The sequence below is a fragment of the Balaenoptera ricei genome, chromosome 10 (genome assembly GCF_028023285.1).
Source record: "Balaenoptera ricei isolate mBalRic1 chromosome 10, mBalRic1.hap2, whole genome shotgun sequence".
Taxonomy (NCBI): domain Eukaryota; kingdom Metazoa; phylum Chordata; class Mammalia; order Artiodactyla; family Balaenopteridae; genus Balaenoptera; species Balaenoptera ricei.
This window is the reverse complement of record NC_082648.1, coordinates 22,354,694-22,374,703: the sequence shown is the minus strand read 5'-3', so window position 1 is coordinate 22,374,703 and position 20,010 is coordinate 22,354,694. Positions and strand designations below refer to the sequence as shown.

The window sequence follows — 20,010 nt, the reverse complement described above, 5'->3', positions numbered from 1 at the left end:
CGGTATTTGTTTTTCTCTTTGACTTACTTCACTCTGTATGACAGACTCTAGGTCCATCCACCTCACTACAGATAACTCAATTTCGTTTCTTTTTATGGCTGAGTAATATTCCATTGTATGTTGTATATATGTGCCACATCTTCTTTATCCATTCTTCTGTCGATGGACGTTTAGGTTGGTTCCATGTCCTGGCTATTGTAAATATGCACTGAGCTATTTTAATCACAGCTGTAGTAGATGCAGGAAGTCCTACATTGTAGGATTTGGAAAGTTCTTTTTTTTAAAAAAAGTGATTGCCCTTGTTTAAGTTAAGGAGCCAGATCCTCATTAATTTGTGCCCATGTTTAGTTCACCATATGGTTCATACAATATTATTTTCTTATATCATTTTTGCTATTGATTTGAAAGGAGTTTCCATGCCTGATGCAAAATAAATTTGAGAGCAACGCTGTGTTCAGAACCACTATTTGTTTAGGTATTCACTCTGAGTCTGTCTAGAGCCATGCTGACTATCTAATTTCTAGACTCTTCCCTAAATTTCTAGACCCTTCTAGACTGTCCTTGCTATGTTGTTTCTGAATGTATTGCTTTATGTTACAGTATATACTCTGCAATTAAAAATCTAGCCACCTCAATAAAATCACTTAACTAAGTGGTTCCCATATTCCACTAGAGGAAATAAATTCAAGTTCTTCCAGATGATAGGAAACAATTACAGTAAAGTGCAAGTATTTTTGGAGTTCCATATTTTTTCTTCATCACTGCTGTCAAAAGGATAATATGGATATTTACTATAAGAATGGCATTGTTCTCAGTGTTAACACATTTTTTTTTTTTCCTGAGCCTACTCAGCTCTGGGACTCTGCATAAATTATAATTCTACATTTTACACATAACTAATATTTTGTCGTTAGGATAAAGCCAGGGCTTTGTAGATTTGGACACTGATGTAGGGCCAAATTTGCATAGGATATAAAAAATATAATTAATTTCTTCCCTTTCTGGAGGAGAACTCTCAGAACACCTTTACTTAGAGAATTCTGGCATCAACATAAGAAAACAAAACCTCACTGTAGTTATATAGTTTACATATTTCTTAAATTCCCCCAGTCGCTGTTTTGGGATCTTCCAGATGTTCTGTGTGTTAATATTTTTGTTTGGTTTAATTACATTGAATTATTTTCTGAAATTAAAGGGGGCCATTTATTGAATTCTCCAGCATTGCCTCCTTTTGCTGACTGCTGGCGATTTTAAATTAAAATAATTTTTCTTCATCATTCCCATACTTAGAAAGTTTAGCATTGTCTATATCCTCCCTTGGGCAGAACTAGAGAAGATAACTCTTTGTAATGTAGTACATCTTCCCTGAGATTACTTTTCTTAAAACAAGACAGTTGCTTTTTTTGCAGGCCATTGTTTGAAAAATAGACTTAAATATATCTGCCAAAGCTTTGCCTGTATTTCTGACTGATTTTTTTTAAGTTGACATATGTCAGAAAGATCTCCTTTCCACCTTAGGAGGTTTGTCAGTCTTTAGACTCGGTAACATCTTAATCCTGGCTTGGAATACAAACTTGGTTTTCTTTAATATTTCTTCTCTTCCAGAAAAAAAATGAATATGGCCTTTTTAAATTCAGCCTTCACCTTTGTGATCAGCAACAGGAAATTTAATTATACTTCTAGCTTTGCAATTTCTATTTCTCATCAATAAATTATTTTTGCTATCAAATAGAAATGCTGTTTGTCTCATGCTCTGACCTCCAGCCTCTTCCATCTAAACAGTTTATATTTACATGAGCCACTTGGGCCCCTTCCCTCTTCTACACTGGCTTCACTTACATATATAGTTTTACATTTTCTTCTACAACTTTTTCAGATTCACTTAGTGTTTATTGTCTTGTAGACAATATCTCCCATTCTTTTTTCTCTTTTATTTACCTGGGGTGGAGATTGGATTGCTTTCATTTCTTTCCTAGGATTTATTAGCATAGATGACACAACCCTGGAAGGAAACAGTAACAGTTTGAATACTTGCAGTGTTTTTATTCTTTACTTTTTGCAGTTCCAGTTCCATTGAGTGAAAGAGATAAGGTGGTTAGAAAATCTTGGAGAGTATCCTGTCATAGTAAAACAAAGTGAGATTTAAAGGAAATGGTAGTGAGCCATAGAATCAGATGCTAAAGACAGTTTTAGTAATTGAGTCATTGACACATAAAAGAATTTTAATACAGTAGATTATTCTTTTGAGGAATTTAGTGGGGGTAGTAATCTGAGATGCAAGACTACTTCCCAGAATGGGCGGTATCACAGAAAGTGCTTGGTTGGCCTCAACGTGGCCATATTTTCAGAGAGTTCAGAAAGAATCAGTAGAGGGTAGAAACTGTTCGTGCACAAGAAATGGAGATGAAGCAGAGAGAAGAGGCAGGGGGAGATGGAATTTAAAAATCCATGCTTCAAAAGTTCTTTTTCTCTGAGATATAGCAGGGAAGGTAGACGGTTTTGTAGATGATACTGGACATTTTCAGATGGAGAAGAGGCAATGTCATGTAAGGGAATTTCCTTATGCTCAGTAAAATGGGAGGAGAGTTACTTGCTAAATGGAGTTCAGATTGGGAGCCTCTGTCTTGGACAATATTTGCCTGGAGAGAAGTCAAAGAGGAACACGGAGCTTACTGAGCAGTGATGATGGCACCGCATGGACCAAGTCACTCGCCTGCTTGAAGCCTTCCATCAGAATTCTTTGACTAGCAAGGAAAATATATATATTTTTCTTTCTTGGTTTGCATTAATTTTGTGATCTTTCATGGCACACAGTAGGAAGAACAGGGACAAATAAAATTTATCAATTTGCTTCATATATTTTTTACTTTTTCCTGAGCTTAGATTGGAGTCCCCTTTAACTGTGAGTCCAACACCTTCAATGTAGTCAGGACTTTAGGTTGTTTTTTAACCCACGTTGAACTTGACATTCGTCCCAAGTGCAATCTTGTACCTGTTGTAAATCAGGGAGGTGGTCAGGCCCCACTCCATCTAATTGTCCACTTTTGCAACATGCTTTGTCAGTTCTTGTCATTTTCTACACACTGTTGTGCTTTTCTTTCTACAGTGCCTTTGGCTAAGGTGACTTCTTTGCCTAACAAGTGTCCCCCTGCCCTTCCACACCTCTCTCATACTTAACTAAGTAGTTTTCATCTTTCAAGACCTTAGCTTAAATTTCCCCTCCTTCATAAAGCTGTCTAAAGCTATAACTAGCCTCTGTCTCTCTCTTTGAATAGTGAATTCTGTTCAGTTCAAATCTTTATTTTCATATTTCTCCCTGTTTTCTTAGGTAAACTGTAATTTTCTTGTGGGAAGGACCATATCTTCTATTTCTTTTATATCTATTCACCATTGCCTAGTACCAGGAATGTATTAAGTCTTAATAAATGTTCAGGTATTAAATTGTAAGTGATGTCTTATTTTCATATGGTGACTCCAATAGTTGATATTTAAAATATGTAACTCCCTGTATTTGTTTTTTTATTGTACTGCTACAGATAATGGTTGTTATAATGAAATGCTTTTGGTGTTTCAAGTCCTCTTAATAAGCTTTATTAATTTAGTAATCTAAAATATTATTTTTAAATAAAGAAATTTTTTTTTTTCATTTTCATGATTCTGTACATGGTTGGTTGGCCCCCAGTCATGACTCTTAAGGATGTCATGGTAACCTGTCAGAGAATTCTTGGGTTAAGGTGTTTTTTTCTCCCATCTCTGAAGTGTTTTAACATATCATGTTATGATATGCTCCTTCAGTCTTTTTTTTTTCCCTGAAGTTCATCCCTGATAATTAAATTATGCCTCCTATGCCCTTTATTTTTACTATTCCTTTTCCTATAGGCAATATAAAGTCATGATATGTCTGATACATTTAGCATAAGGAAATAGACTGATAATGTTACCTGTAATACCCTTTCCTTTTAAACTTAACTCATTAATTATTAGTAATGCCATAGATCTTATAATTGGTTGTTGTTGGGATGTGGTCATTTGCATGACTCATTTAAGCCAAGGAGCTTTTTATGGGATAAAAAATACCAAGGAAACATTTAAGTTGAATAATAAATTCATCACAAAATAATTACAAGAAGTATTTCTTATTTATTACAAAAGAAATAAATTTATTACGAAGATATATAGGGCATAACATACATCTTTGTGTTTATTTTAGGACTCAAACATTTTAAGTCCAGTGCAAGATGGAACAAAGAAACCTCAGATTGACAGCAATAAGAGCAACAACTACCGGATTGTAAAGGAGGTCAGCAGATGTGAAATATTTCTATATGAGTTTATACTGGCATGGCAAAGAAGTTTTGTTCATTTATTATATTTAATATTGTATATGTTATATTTAATGCTTTTCTTCTTCTTTGGAAAGATTTTGATTAGGCTAAGTAAACTCTGTGTACAGAATAAAAAGTGTCGGAATCAACATCAACGATTACTGAAAAATATGGGAGCCCATTCAGTGGTGTTAGACCTGCTGCAGATACCCTATGAAAAGGTAAGTTCTTAGGTACTGTTTTCCTTCTTAAATTTTGATACAATTTCAATATAGCAAAGTTACAAAGAATTTTTTTCCTTGAACTATTTGCAGGTAAGTTGCCAACCTGATGCCCTACCACCCCTGAGCCCTTTAGTGTATATTCCCTACAAGTATAACCAAGTAACAACCTTCCAGATCAGGAAAGAGCATCCCACTCTACTGCTACCTAATCCTCACATGCCATTCACATTTCTCCCATCATCTCAATCATGTCCTGTTTGATAAAAAGATACACTTCAGAAACAGGAGCTGTTTGGTGTCATGTGCATTTAAATGTCCTCATGCTGGAACTCTTTGACATTGACACTTTTGAAGACAGACCAGCTATTTTGAAGACTGTTCCTTAATTTGGGTCACTTGATGTTTCCTCGTGATTCGATTCAGTTATGCATCTTTGGCAGGAACGTAACAGAAGTAACACTAAGTTTTTTCCACCACTTCCTATCAGGCAGCATGAGATTTTGATTTGCCCCATGACCGGTGATGTTTACTTGGGTCACTTGATTAAGGTGGTGTCTGCCAGGATTATCAGTGAAGTACTCAGTTTCCCTTTGTAACAAATATTTTGTGGCGTGGTTCTTTGAAACTAAGTAAACATTCCATTTTTTTATCAAACTTTCAATTTATTCATTTATTTATTTTTATCAGTATGGACTTACAGATGCTCTTATTCAATAGGTTATATTAGGTTTCTAGCACTGTTTATTTTGATTGTCCCAGATTTGGCCAATGGAGCCCCTTCAGGCCAGCTGCCCTGTCCTCTAACATGGTCCCATCTTTCTTCGAGTAGTTCCTTGCTTTTTTGCACATTAAAATATTCCAGGCTTCCTTGCATTTTTCTTGTTCCACCTCTGGAATTAGCCATTTATTCAAGAAACCCCAGTTCCATTTGGGGGAGAATGGTATTTGGGAGAAAAATTCTGAGAATTAAATGTACTTATTGCTGTGGAGGTTTGCCTCTCCAGGCCCTTTAAGTAGACAAATCTAGAGAATATATGTGTGTGTGAATATAGTTATTCTCTTACTCCATCTCATCTTCCATCACCACTGCTGCCCATTCCTCCTTATGAATGCCCTCTGCATCTCACGCAGGCTCTGACCCCTCCACAAGGGTGGATGCCCTCTTCATCTCTCTTGGGCACCAATGTGCTATGCCAGGCCCCTCTCTGTGGACACCCTCCCCACTTGGACTTTTCACTTCTCATACTGGATTGCCCCCTGTCTGACTTAGTTACATTTTAATATGTAAATTTATAAGGTGGTATAATTCAAACTAGGTTAGATAATGCAATAAAAGAATTATTGAAAAGCAGGAAAAGGTATTAAACCTTAAAAAAGGTATTTATTTTCCAAATTATTATATCTTTGATATTGTAACATGGGCATTGGACATGTGATCAAGTCCCTTTTTCTACTATTTAGTATAAATGTAGTGTTGAGTATTTTACTACTACTTTGTGTTTTTGGGTTTGCTGTTTTATTATTAATCACATTTTTATTGAAGTATAATTCACTTACAATATTATATTAGTTTCCGGTGTACAACAGAGTGATTTGATATGTCTATACATCACAAAATGATGTGACCATACAAAGTTATTACAATACTATTGACTATATTCCCTATGCTGTATATTACATCCCTATGACTTGTTTATTTTATAACTGAAAGTTTGTGCCTCTTAATCTCCCCCACCTAGTTCACTCATTCCCCCCGATGCCAGCAACCACTAGTTTGTTCTCTGTATCTATGAGTCTGTTTCTGTTTTATTATGTTTGTCATTTGTTTTCTCTTTTAGATTCCACATGTAAGTGAAATCATACAGTATTTGTCTCTGTCTGATTTATTTCACTTAGCATAATACCCTCTAGGTCCATCCATGTTGTCACAAATGGAAAGATTCCATTCCTTTATGGCTGAGTATTATTCCATTGTATATGTATATCACTTCTTCTTATTCCATTCATCTGTCAGTGGACACTTAGTTTGCTTCTGTATCTTGACTATTGTAAATAATGCTGTAGTGAACATATGGGTGCATATATCTTTTTGAATTAGTGTTTTTGTTTTCTTCAGAAAAGTACTCGAAGTGGAATTGCTGGATCATATGATAGTTCTATTTTTAATTTTTGAGGAAACGTTATATACTGTCTTCTGTAGTGGCTACACCAATTTACATTTCCACCAACAGTGCATACAGGTTCCCCTTTCTCCACATTCTCACCAACACTTGTTATTTGTTTTTGATAATAACCTTTCTGACAGGTGTGAGGTGATATCTCACTGTGGTTTTGATTTGCACTTCCTTGATGATTAGTGATGTTGAGCATCTTTTCATGTGTCTGTTGGCCATCTGTATGTCTTCTTTGAAAAAATGTCTATTCAGTTCCTATGCCCATTTTTTAAATCAGGTTGTTTGTTTTTTTGATGTTGAGTTGTATGAGTTTTTTGGTATATTTTGTATATTAATCCCTTATTGGATATGTCATTTGCAAATGTCTTCTCCATTCAGTAGGTTGCCTTTTCATTTTGTTGATAGTTTCCTTTGCTGTGCAAGAACTTTTTAGTTTGATTAGGTCCCATTTGTTTATTTTTGCTTTTGTTTCCCTTGCCTGAGGAGACATATCCAAAAAGTATTGCTGAGACCGATGTCAAAAAGTGTACTTCTCATATTTTCTTTTAAGAGTTTTATGGTTTCAGGTCTTAGATTTAAGTCCTTAATCCACTTTAAGTCTATTTTTGTATACGGTATGAGAAAGTAGTCCAGTTTGATTCTTTTGCATGGAGCTGTCCAGTTTTCCCAACACTGTTTATTGAGGAAGCTGCCTTTTCCCCATTGTGTATTCTTGCCTCCTTTGTCATTCCTTCCTGATGCATTTCCACCACTCTTCACCAGCCCAGAATGTCTAAATCAAGTGATTTTTACTTGCATCACCTAAAGCTTGAATAAAAGGTTGAAGAAGTTTTCTACACATCACTGAAAATCACATACAATGTGGCATCCTCTCTCTCAGAGCTCATTCCTTGGTTAATTGACCGTAGCTCTTGGGTTTATCTCTGGGCTCTCTGTTCTGTTCTGTTGATATATGTGTCTGTTTTTGTGCCGGTATCATACTGTTTTGATCACTGTAGCTTTGTAGTATAGTTTGATATCAGGGAGCATATCTCCAGCTTTGCTCTTCTTTCTCAAGATTATTTTGGCTATTCAGGGTCTTTTGTGGTTCCATATAAATGTTAGAATTATTTCTGGGAAAAATGCCTTTGGGGTTTGCTCAGTTTTGATAACTAGATTGTTCAGAAACAAACAAACAAACAAAAGCATAAGATGACAGTTTCAAAGAAACACCAATTCCAGTAGAACTGGCCCTGATGTCCTTCTGTGTGGCTGGCTTTTCTGTGGGAATTGGGTGTTCCTGCAGCTAAAGTTCCTTTGATGTCTTTTCACTATCCCTGGATTACACACATAAAGGAAAATGTTAGTAGATTTTGAAATAAAAACTTCCTATTTTCAAGATAGGAATGGAGTTTTCTGGACATATTTATTAGTCTGGTTAGTTCATCCCTATTTTCAATGTGAGGAAGTGAGTCTATTAATGATCCGAGGCAGTTTATTTAGTTAATAGATGGCATAAAATATAGACTCTCAGGTTAGGAAAAAAGAAAACATTAAATTCATTGAATATAAACTATTACTCAAAACATGAGTCCATTTTGTATATCTGACACTGACCACATGACCTACCCAGAAAAATTTTAGGTTGTTTCAGTGATATTGTTAAAAGACCACTTTTAAAAAGAGAACTTTGCATTCTTTGTGAGTTTTGAGACTTAAGTTTCTTATTGAGATTCTTATTAGCAATGAAGTACCTTATTGTAGGACTTTGGAAAATGACAGTGAATAAGGAAACAACTTAAGAGTGTGTGTGTTAAGAAAGAGGGGGACAAAGAGAGAGGGGAAAAGAGGAGGTCAGAAAGCGAAGAGAAAAAGGAAAAGAATGAGATGGAAAAAACAGACAAAGTAAGTCACCAAAGGAGGGTGCACAAAGAGGGGAGAGGAGAGACTAGAGGTAAAGTCAGAACTATATATACAGAGAGAAAGTTACAGAGTGGGGAAAAGAGGGCAAGTGAGTAGAGAGAAGAAAGAGTGGGGACAAAGCAGGAGGACAAGGGAGTGAGAGCAGGAGAGAAGGAGCAGAAGGGGCCAGAGGAGGAGGGATAGATGCCTCCTGGAAAAGTAGAAAGGGAGGAGTTGGAGAAAGAGGGGGATAGAGATGGTGGGGAAGGAGGAGAAACAGAAAACAAAAGGAACAGGAAGATCCAGGTACATGGAAACACTGGGAAAGATGGGAAATCCAAGAGAGGGGAGGAAAGAGAGGGATTGGAGGGTGCAAACCAGAAGGGAGCAGAACCCAGGAGAATGAGGGGGCCAGAGAGAGAGGGAGGGGGGACGGCGGGGGTGTGGGGACAGAGGCAGGGGAGAAGAGGCAGCTTTGTATGGAGATGGGAAATTGTAGTGGACAAACAGGAAAGTTGGGGAGAATGAGAGATGGGCCGTGAAACAAAAAGGAGGAGGAAAGAGTGGAGCAGAACAGATAGGAGGAGAATTAAGAGAAGGGGAGAGACATCTACAAAATGGGGAGGGTGGATGGGGCGGGGTAACCGGGAGAGGTGTAGACGCAGAAAGGGGAGCATAAAATAGTGGCATGGAAGAAAAAATGCATGTGCGAAAAAATATATTCTTTGATAATATTTTTGCTCTGGTGTGTTTCTCTGTATCACGTGCTACTCTTTAACTTCCAGAATGATGAAAAGATGAATGAAGTAATGAATCTGGCCCATACATTCCTGCAGAATTTCTGTCGGGGAAATCCACAGAATCAAGTTCTCCTACATAAACATCTGAATTTGTTCTTAACCCCTGGTGTAAGTATTTGAGTGGCTTCTAGTATTTATAGTAAAGTGTCCATCTCATTCGTTTTAGCAACATTGATGGATGGAATTTTATTCATCTTCATCACCACATTTTTTTCCTTGTAGGGGGTTCTCCTCCTAAAAGTGAATATCTTTTATTTCCATTAAGGAAACATTTAAAGAAACGTGAAAAATTACACAGATCTTACCTGCAGATGACAACTTCATTTATATGTACCTCGTTTAATGTTAGGAAAAAGATGTGGTAGGACAAAGACTAACTCTGTGATGCCATGAGTAAGTTAAATCTGGAAAACTCAAAGGTGGAGTTAACTCTGCTCTGTAAAACATGTATTGGCGAATACTAAGGAACAGCTACTTTTGAATAATACATAATTAAATTAATCTCAAGAATACTGTTGCCAACTTGTTGACCTTTATAATGAGCTCTGTTTTCCAACTAAATTCCTTTGTGAGCTCAGTTTTTTTTTTTAAATGCTGAATAATCTCAATGCACTTTGTAGAAGACTTGCACAGAAAACTCACTACAGTTTTGCGTAAAATAGGAAACTGATCACAAGCTGTGCAATTGGTCTAAGTACTGTAGAATAGAAAATTGATCTTGTCAGAGTTACAAGGGCACATTCCTCTGTGTGTAGCTCCTTGAAGCAGAAACCATGCGGCACATCTTCATGAACAATTACCATCTGTGCAATGAAATTAGCGAGAGGGTTATCCAACACTTCGTGCACTGCATTGAGACGCACGGCCGCCACGTGGAGTACCTGAGGTTTCTGCAGACGATTGTCAAAGCAGATGGTAAATATGTGAAGAAATGCCAGGATATGGTGATGACCGAGGTATGTTCTCAGTTTGCATTTTATCGGCTTCACATAAACAATATGCTCAAATATGGGTTTTCTGTTATTTTAGAGTGAAAAACAATCCCCCAGCAACATAGGTTTGGAAAATAAATTAAGTACAACTACTTAAGCACAAATGTATTTTGCTTAGACCTAGGGAAGTAACGTATCATAAGTTGATGTTATCATTTTCTAGGAGTTTATTTTTCTTTTTGATTCTTAATGAATTTGTGTATTTTAAATAATGGGTAAAATCCTATGAAACGTTATAGGTTATTTAGAATGAAAGTGATTAAATTTTATATTTTTAAGTTTCAATCTGTAACAAAAATGGATTAAACTCTGCTTTTCGAGTGCCCTTATTACTCGGTTCCTGAAACATAGAATGGGTGTTCTTTGCTACTATTTACAGGGGGCTTTGAAGGGAATGAAACTAATGAATAGAAATTATCCATCAGTGATTCGTTATATATGGAAACTTAGCTATTTAGAGTAAGTTAAAAATTTAAGAAAAGCAAATGGATGAAGTACTTCATTTATTTTGCCCTTTTCAATATGATGTTTGTCATTGAGTAAGATTTATACAATGAATGAGTTACTCACTAGGAACCAAGTGATACTTTGGAGAATACTTAGAGCCTGTTTGGGTAAATCATTGCTCTGTGACCTAATGGTTCTCTAAAGGCCTGTATGGATTAGGCAGCTTTCAAACATGGCTACAAACAAGTTATATAATAGATTATATTGATTTGGGGGGATTTTCATAATTATGTACCTTAAATTTGAGAGTGGGAGTAGTTTCTGTATTGGTACAATGAGTCCCTCTTGCCCCATAGAAATCTTAAAGTTAATTCAGCTTGAAGCCTTGAATTTTAAACATAAATTATTGTTATTAACATTTAAGGAGCATTTTAAACTTGTAAAATTTACCTCTTATCTGTATTTACATTAACATTAGCCCTTCATTGCCTAGAAATGTGAGAATTAACTTTATTTTGGAAAATCATCATGGAAAGACTTAAAATGGGAAAGCAGCAAATAGTTAAGCCAGTCCTATGGCATTTATTAGGTGAAGCATTTCTATGTGTAAAGAAGGGTTTATAATATTATGTTAATATATAAATTTTTGACCCATATACATTCACTTTCAACAAAACTTTCTGTGTAAGCCAATTAATTGTCATCAATTTAAATATTTTATCAATTCAAATAAAATAGAGGAAAAAATTATATAATCTGTGTTCTCCACCAAAATATTTCACATTGGGATTAGAAAACTGGTACTGTAATAGACAATAAGAATTGAGGCCTGCGCAGGTCCTGACCTGTCTGTGGTTTGGGGTTGCTATCTGCCTCATAAAGCAAAGTAGAGGGTTTGTCTTCTGGGAAGACAAAAGTCTTCTCTGTCAAAACCTCTTACATAGTTGGCCTTGGCATCTTCCAGGAATTGGAGGGCAGGGATTGAGACCTCTTGAGTCTGGGTTTTCAGTTGAAAACTGAAAGAGAGAGAAGATAGTGGTTATGAAGTCTGGAGTGGGGTGTAGTTCCTCCAGAACTTATCACTGTTAACTCAGCCTGGGCTTCACGACAGTCAAAGTGGATTCCTCAATAAAATAATAATACAGTTTCCCCCCCAAAATAGACAAGACATTACAGTGATTGAGCAATAAAATTACCACCTGCTGGAATTCTCCACTGAAGTTATATAAACGAAACAGGGAGGAAAATTTATGTCCTAAAAGCCCCTACATATTCATTCTTTGTCTCTCTCTCTTTTAAAAGTTGTCTTTTTCTCTTTATTTCTCCCACCTCTGCTTTTACCTCCATTCTCTACCGATATCCATGACACGTGGAATCTCCAAATTCTCGTAGAGTTGCATTTGGTTCAGTGTACTTGCTTACTTATTCTGTCACTATTGAAGGAGATGGGGATATTTTATTCTATAGTAAAATTATACTTACGAGATTTCTCATGCTTGGCAATGGAGTCTACCATTTGAAGTAGAAGAAAGTAACTTCATTGGAATATTTTGCAGGTTTAATTTCAGTGGGTGACTCACTGAACAATTTACTGTCATCTGTGTCATTAATTCTTGCCCCTATCCACCTCTCCCATGTCTCTCCGACTGGTTTTGATAACATTCATAACTAATCACTTGACACATGCCTAGAATCTTTTTACCATCCTGCCTTGGTGTAGTTCTGCATTTGCAGTGTTATCTATGTTTTTACAAAGAGATGCACATATTTCCAGATAGACCAAGCCTTTGGAAATAACTGCAAGGATGAACATTTGGACTGCTATGTCGACTCTCTTATTATCATTTCAGTTGATAAATGGGGGTGAAGATGTGCTGATATTTTACAATGATAGAGCATCATTTCCCATCCTTCTCCATATGATGTGTTCAGAGAGAGACCGAGGGGATGAGAGTGGCCCCTTAGCCTACCACATCACCCTTGTGGAGTTGCTGGCAGCATGCACAGAGGGGAAAAATGTCTACACTGAAATCAAGTGCAATTCCCTTCTGCCCCTGGACGACATAGTGAGGGTGGTGACCCATGACGACTGCATCCCTGAGGTAAGCCTGGCAAAAGCTTAGCAGCTATAGAATTGCTATTAATTTTTAATAAGTACCAGAAGTCCTCCTACTATTATTTATAATGAGATAATATATTTAGTGAAGGAACTGTAGTTAGCTATACAATTAGGAAAATTTAAAAGAGCATAAAAAGTTTACTCTTTTGTTCTACAAGAAACTATGAAAGATGATAAACCTTTTTAAAGTATAGCCGCTATTAGTTTACTAGAAGCTACTATAGGAATTTCTAGGTATGGCATTGTGATCAAACTGAAAAATTGACTTGTAACCTCTAGTATGTTCCTGAGCATAAAACAGATGCTTCATAAATAATTCACAGTCATCAGTAGGAGAGGCTAGGATGGTACTGCAGGATCACTATCAGATTCTCTATGTTTACCTTTGCTTTATGGAATAGATGCATTCTTGGAAATATGGACACACATTTTGCTTTATTCACACATCATCGTTTACCCTCCTTCCTTGTTTGGCATGATGGCAGGGAAAAAACTCATTAGAAACTGGTTGTCTGCCAACAAGATTAACGAGGCTTCCAGGAATGTACATTGCAATAATTTTTTTCTTTTCTACCGTTGTGGTGTATTGTTGCAAAGTTTATAAACATGTGATACACTAAATCCAAACATTTTAAATCACAGTAACTTAAAAAGGCATCAGGTTAGGTTAACTTCCCTACTTCCAAATAGTCCTACATAGTGATGGACTTGAAAGTATATTTTTATGAAATTTTGTAGAATTGTTGATACCTCAAACCAAGGGTACTTCATGACTTGATTGGTTTGAAATAAGATGGCAAAGAAAGGAAGCATAGTGTAGTGATTAAATCTGTGGGTTCTGCCTTTATTTGAGGTCCTGATTCTGGCCATGCAGTTCTCTCTGACATACTGCTCTAACCTCTTATATTCACCTGCTTCACCCCTCTTCATCCTTCAGATCTTGATTCAAGCATTACTTCTTCAAGGAAGACCCTCCTGGCTTCCCATAGTAGAGTCTCTAAGAGTCTATAATTTGAAATTTGGTATTTGAATTTTATTAGTTAAAAATATCTGTAGCCTTCATATTCTTTACCAAGATTATAAGCTAAATGAGAGTAACACCTGGGTCTGTTTGTAGTCACCATTATATTGTCTGAACCTGAACCTACATTTAATAAGTATGTTCTGAATGAATGAACAAATGGATTAAAGAATGAGTCAGAATCTTGGATCCATTACTTTCTAGCTGTGTGACTGATTCCAACAGGTTACTTAACCTTCTAATCTTCAATTTACACAATTTTGAAGTGAAATAATTATAGTATGTACTTGATAGGATTGGTGGAGGATTAAATTAAGATATTACATACAGACTGCTGAAGGTGTTTGGCATGTAGCAAGCACTGAATGCATATTAACTGCTGTCGAGATGATTATGATAATGCACCAAATGGCTCTGATGTCTCCGTGACACAGGTACCTTGCCGTTGAAGATTTGCTTCAGGCCTCAGTCAGGTAGAGAGAAGTACTGAGGGCATGAAAGCTGGCCCTGTATTCCTTATGGTTCTAACTTGGATTCTATGAACCCTCTGAAATTGTTTACATGATTTTTTTATGTGTGTGCATTTTTCTGGGGAAATTTATAGCATTCATCACATTCTTATACAGAGAGAGAGAGAGGAAAGAAGAGAAGAGGTGAGAAAAGAGAAGAGGAAAGAAAAGGAAAAACAAAAACTATTGCCCTATGCACTTTAGAAATGGTATATGTTGGTGAGGCTCATGCCAGTCTTTTATGAGGAACTTTGCTAAATCTGGAAAGGAACTTTACTACATCTTAAAATAATTCAATTTTTTTTTTTTTTTGGTAAACTGTAAGCCTGCTTCTTCTCAGAAATAGTAATTTAAATGCTTTTGAATGGCAATAAAGTATTATTTAGTCAACATATTGAAGCATTGTATTAGATCTCTCTTGGTTGCAAGTGACAGAAACCTAATTTAAACTAGTTTAAATTTTAAAAGGGAATTTTATTGGCTCTTGTATTTGTGAATTTGAAGAATAGTTGTTCACGTGATTCAAGAGGTTCAAACAATGTCAGAATTCCTTCTATCTCTTGTTCCCTTTTCCTTTGTGGTTTTTGCCTCATTCTCTTTATTTGAGCATAATTTTCCTCCATACACCTGGGGAAGATGGGTCTTGGAGTCCAGGTTGACCTTGTTCCATTTTGACAATGAGAGAGGGGGAAAGAGAGAGAGAGAGAATATGAATGAATGAATGAATGAATGACAGAGACAGAGAAGGGGAGGGGAGGTGGGGAGGGGAGGGGGAGAGGAGGGAAGAGAGGGAGGGAGAGAGGGAAAGGGAGCACTTTTGACTCCTAGTGTCGGAAATATGTTAGACTTGGTTTACATGAAGTTCACATTCTCACACCAATCACTGGGCCCAGGGGAATGGAATACTAGGTCATGTGTTTACCCTGGATCAGAGGGTGGAGTGTTTTAGTAGAAGAAAGGAGATGGGAATGCTCTCTGGGTAGACCCAAAGTATACTATAATTTACTATAGGAAATAACACAGTTTCAAATAACCATTCATAATAGATATTTGAAGATGAAGAATAAAGAAAAAACTCACTTTCTTTTCTATTTGAAATTTGCACAGGTTAAAATTGCTTATGTGAATTTTGTTAATCACTGTTATGTTGACACTGAAGTGGAAATGAAAGAAATCTACACAAGTAACTACATTTGGAAATTATTTGAGAACTTCTTGGTGGATATGGCAAGGGTAAGTTACACGTTGATCATTAAATACTACTTCATGTTTAGTAAGGTTTTTGATATACATTTTGACTAAACAGTATCAAGCATCTGGATGAAAACTTAGAATTAAACCCACTATGTTTAGATGTCATCTGTTACATTCAAAAAGTTGTGACTGAGTTTCATAAGACTGTGAGATTTAATGAGTTAATGTACTCAAAATGCCAGTACAGTGTATATGGCAGCAGGGTGTTCATTTTCACTTTTACAACTGACCATGTTGGCCTGTTAGTAAATGGAATTTTAGTAGCCTTTTTACATTGTTTAGAGATGATATTTGGCAGAGGTCAATTTGTATTCGACCTTGTATCATGAATGCAATTATAAACCATAGATGGAAGAGATCTCACGAGGTCTTGGATACTGCTTTCGGGCAGGTAGGTACTTGCAGACTATTTAGGACCCAGCACTGCCCACTGTTGCCTATTCCACGTCTTCTTTGGGAGTGTGCTCCAGTAATTGAATCATCTGCTGCTTTCACTCATGTCAGTCAAAATACAGTCTGCTTTTTACTTTCAGTCCATTTTCTCATGTTTGGCTTTTTGGGGGGGTTGGGGAGGACACATGGAGCTGGCTGGCATTTTCTAGATACTGTCTAGCATGTTTTTGCTCTGTTAATATTGAGTAAATGAATGAACAAAGAAAGGAAGGAAGGAATCTTTGATAGATAGCACTTAATTTTAGTTAGTATCTTAGCCCCTTTTTTGCCTGCTGAATGATAATGTCCAGGGTGTATTATTTTAGTTTTTCTGTGGGGGGAGGATCTTCTCCAGTTTTCCCATTAAAATTATGGGACATAATGTTCAAATAAGAGTTTCACTAATAGAAGATAGTGTATAGCTAACTCCTTAGACTTATTATGACTTATGGTGGCCTGTCCCAGTTCTTTGGCTTCCTACATTCCTGAGTGCTGGTAGTTTACATGGGCTTCACTTAGATGTACTGGAGGAGAGGGGTTAGTGAAGTCGTGAAGTCCACACGGATGGATGCTGATTGCTATCCATTAGCTCACTGCCTTCCTACAATTCTTTCTGGAAGGAAGGAAGGCTAAAGGGATATAATAAAACATTAGCTGCAGATCCAGACATCCAAGAGCAATCTTAGATAATAGAATAAATCACATATTCCAGTCCAGGAACTCTTTTATTTACTCAAGGCGCGCAGGTGGAATGTACTTATTTCGCCTTTGGTATGGGGTAGTATGAGTGAGCTCTGCTGTGTTCACGCACGTGTGAAGTAAGGCAATCCTGTTTTACTTCATTTCTGTAGACCTTAAAAGCCACTCGTTACCTTCCTCAGGTAGACCTGCACCTGTGGAGGAGTCATCCTGTTTTACACAGGACTTACATACCACTCACATTTACCCCCATGACCTTGTGAAAGCCCTTGTAAGTGACTGGCCACAAGTATCTCCAGAGACCTTGGAGTAAACGATGGTTTATATGCTGATGGCTGAGCTTTAAAACTGCACGTGCAGGAAGACATTAAAGAGATTACAGAAGACTGATTTGCAGAGTTGCACAGTGCTATGGACTAAAGATAAGCTTGAAAAGACCAAGGTCACATTCTAGGCAGCATGATCTGCCAAGCTGAAAGGATTTTTATTTTTAAACCAAAGAAGGCTTGATGATAACTGCCATGGATTATGCTACCTTGGAAACAGTCTTTCCATTGATGTGTTTATTCATAAGGCTAAAGGATGTATATTCTTTTTTTTTTTTTAAAGTATGCATGTAGGGAGGATTTTTATTTTAGCTATTCAATATTTAAGTAGACATAATGTTATTAGTATATAAAGGCTTTAAGGGAATTTCAAGTTTTCTTGGTCTATTCAATCATTATGTCTGACCACAACAGCTTAACTGTATACTGCAGAAGCATTTTTTTTCTTTCCTTCTTGTCTCCCTCTGATTTATATTTTAAAGCAGCAACTCTCTTATCCCCTCACCGAGAATGACAAGGACTCACCCTTCCTACTTCAGGGAAGGGACAGGAAACCTGACTTTTCCATATTTGGGATTTGTCTTTCTCCCCGTGAAGACAGATTCAGGAGTCACCACACACTTTCAAATTCAAATACAAAAAAAATATGGTTAAATAAGTAGAATGTGGCCTTTGAGGCGAATTTTCAGTTCAGTAGAACAGTAGCTCTCAAACTTCAGTGCGCAGCAGAATTATCTGGAGGATTTGCTAGAACACATGTCGCTGGGCCCCACGCCCATAGTTCCTGATTCAGTAGATGTGAGACTTGGCATTTTTAACAAGTTTTCAGGTGATGCTGAAGCTGCTGGTCCAGCGACCACACTTCGAGAATCACTGCTGTAGAGCAAGGTAGTTAGCGATAGGCATTTTAGAGTCATCAGCCAGACCAGAGTTCAAGTTTAGATTCTGTCTCTTACTAGCTCAGTTATCCTGGGCAAGGTGCTTACCCCTCTGACCCTGAGTTTCCTTATTTGTCAAATACATGCAATAATAACACATTCCTTATGGCGTTACTGGGAGGATTGAATGAGATAATATGTATATAGCTCTTAGCACGTGCTCGGCACTTAGTAGGAGAGTTGGTGCCATCATCCATTTTATCCCTATTATGGTTAACATCACTGGTATTATTACAAGGTTATATGTAGCCTTTAAAGCAATTTCAAGTAGCTTCCCCAAGACCCAGTAATAATGTTGAGGATAACATAAAGGAGGACCGTCTTACACAGGCAAGAGCCAGAAACCATGTTCGTGAAGCTGTACACACACAATAGTGACTTGATGTAGAGATGGACTAAATTCAGATATTACAACAAAGTTATGAAATCCTGGAACAACTGATTTACATCAGTGAGACATGGTGAAGGCAATCTGGAGGAAAGGTATTTGGTACATTGGACCTAAAGAATCGTAGGATCTTAGGGTTGAAAGAGACTGGCGGTCCTGCAGTTCACAGTTTTTAGCACCTGCCTGTATATTTCCATTTACAATGATCTCACTACTTTTTTGTGAGACAACTGATTTCATTACTGCGCAACTTTGTTAGAAGCCAAAATTGAGCCAGATTTTTTTTTTTTTATACAGCAGGTTCTTATTAGTTATCCATTTTATACACATCAGTGTATACACTGATGTCAATCCCAATCGCCCAGTTCATCACACCACCACCCCCCACCCCCGCTTTCCCCGCTTGGTGTCCATACGTTTGTTCTCTACATCTGTGTCGCAATTTCTGCCCTGCGAACCGGCTCATCTGTACCATTTTTCTAGGTTCCACATATATGCGTTAATGTATGATATTTGTTTTGCTCTTTCTGACTTATTTCCGTCTGTATGACAGTCTCTTGATCCATTCACGTCTCAACAAATGACCCAATTTCATTCCTTTTCGTGGCTGACTAATATTCCATTGTATATATGTACCACATCTTCTATATCCATTCGTCTGTCGATGGGCATTTAGGTTGCTTCCATGACCTGACTATTGTAAATAGTGCTGCAATGAACATTGGGGTGCATGTGTCTTTTTGAATTATGGTTTTCTCAGAGTATATGCCCAGTAGTAGGATTGCTGGATCATATGGTAATTCTATTTATAGTTTTTTAAGGAACCTCCATACTGTTCTCCATAGTGGCTGTAACAATTTACATTCCCACCAACAGTGCAAGAGGGTTTCCTTTCCTCTACACCCTCTCCAGCATTTGTTGTTTGTAGATTGTCTGATGATGCCCATTCTAACTGGTGTGAAGTGATACCTCATGGTAGTTTTGATTTTCAGTTCTCTAATAATTAGTGATGTTGAGCATCTTTTCATGTGCTTCTTGGCCATCTGTATGTCTTCTTTGGAGAAATGTCTATTTAGGTCTTCTGAATATTTTTGGATTGGGTTGTTTTGTTTTTTTAATATTGAGCTGCATGAGCTGTTTATATATTTTGGAGATTAATCCTTTGTCTGTTGATTTGTTTGCAAATATTTTCTCCCATTCTGAGGGTTGTCTTTTGGTTTTGTTTATGGTTTCCTTTGCTGTGCAAAAGCTTTTAAGTTTCATTAGGTCCAATTTGTTTATTTTTATTTCCATTACTATAGGAGTTGGATCAAAAAAGATCTTGCTGTGATTTATGGCAAAGAGTGTTCTTCCTATGTTTTCCTCTAAGAGTTTTATAGTGTCCAGTCTTACATTTAAGTCTCGAATCAATTTTGAGTTTATTTTTGTGTATGGTGTTAGGGAGCGTTCTAGTTTCATTCTTTTACATGTAGCTGTCCAGT

At 36.9% G+C, this 20,010-nt stretch overlaps 1 protein-coding gene across 4 annotated transcripts in view; it reads left to right on the top strand.

Moving 5' to 3' along the window:
- ITPR2 (inositol 1,4,5-trisphosphate receptor type 2) overlaps positions 1 to 20,010 on the top strand; it is a 524,073-nt gene that overhangs the window by 245,746 nt on the left and 258,317 nt on the right. For all 4 annotated transcript variants that reach the window (XR_009505331.1, XM_059935504.1, XM_059935506.1 and 1 more), the window contains 6 exons: positions 4,211 to 4,300; positions 4,421 to 4,546; positions 9,390 to 9,512; positions 10,160 to 10,360; positions 12,694 to 12,945; positions 15,600 to 15,725. Coding sequence is in view for 3 of the 4 variants with exons in the window: in XM_059935504.1 (XP_059791487.1) it covers positions 4,211 to 4,300; positions 4,421 to 4,546; positions 9,390 to 9,512; positions 10,160 to 10,360; positions 12,694 to 12,945; positions 15,600 to 15,725 (918 nt within the window). In the remaining variant the exon portion in view is untranslated. The remainder of the gene's footprint in view (positions 1 to 4,210; positions 4,301 to 4,420; positions 4,547 to 9,389; positions 9,513 to 10,159; positions 10,361 to 12,693; positions 12,946 to 15,599; positions 15,726 to 20,010) is intronic.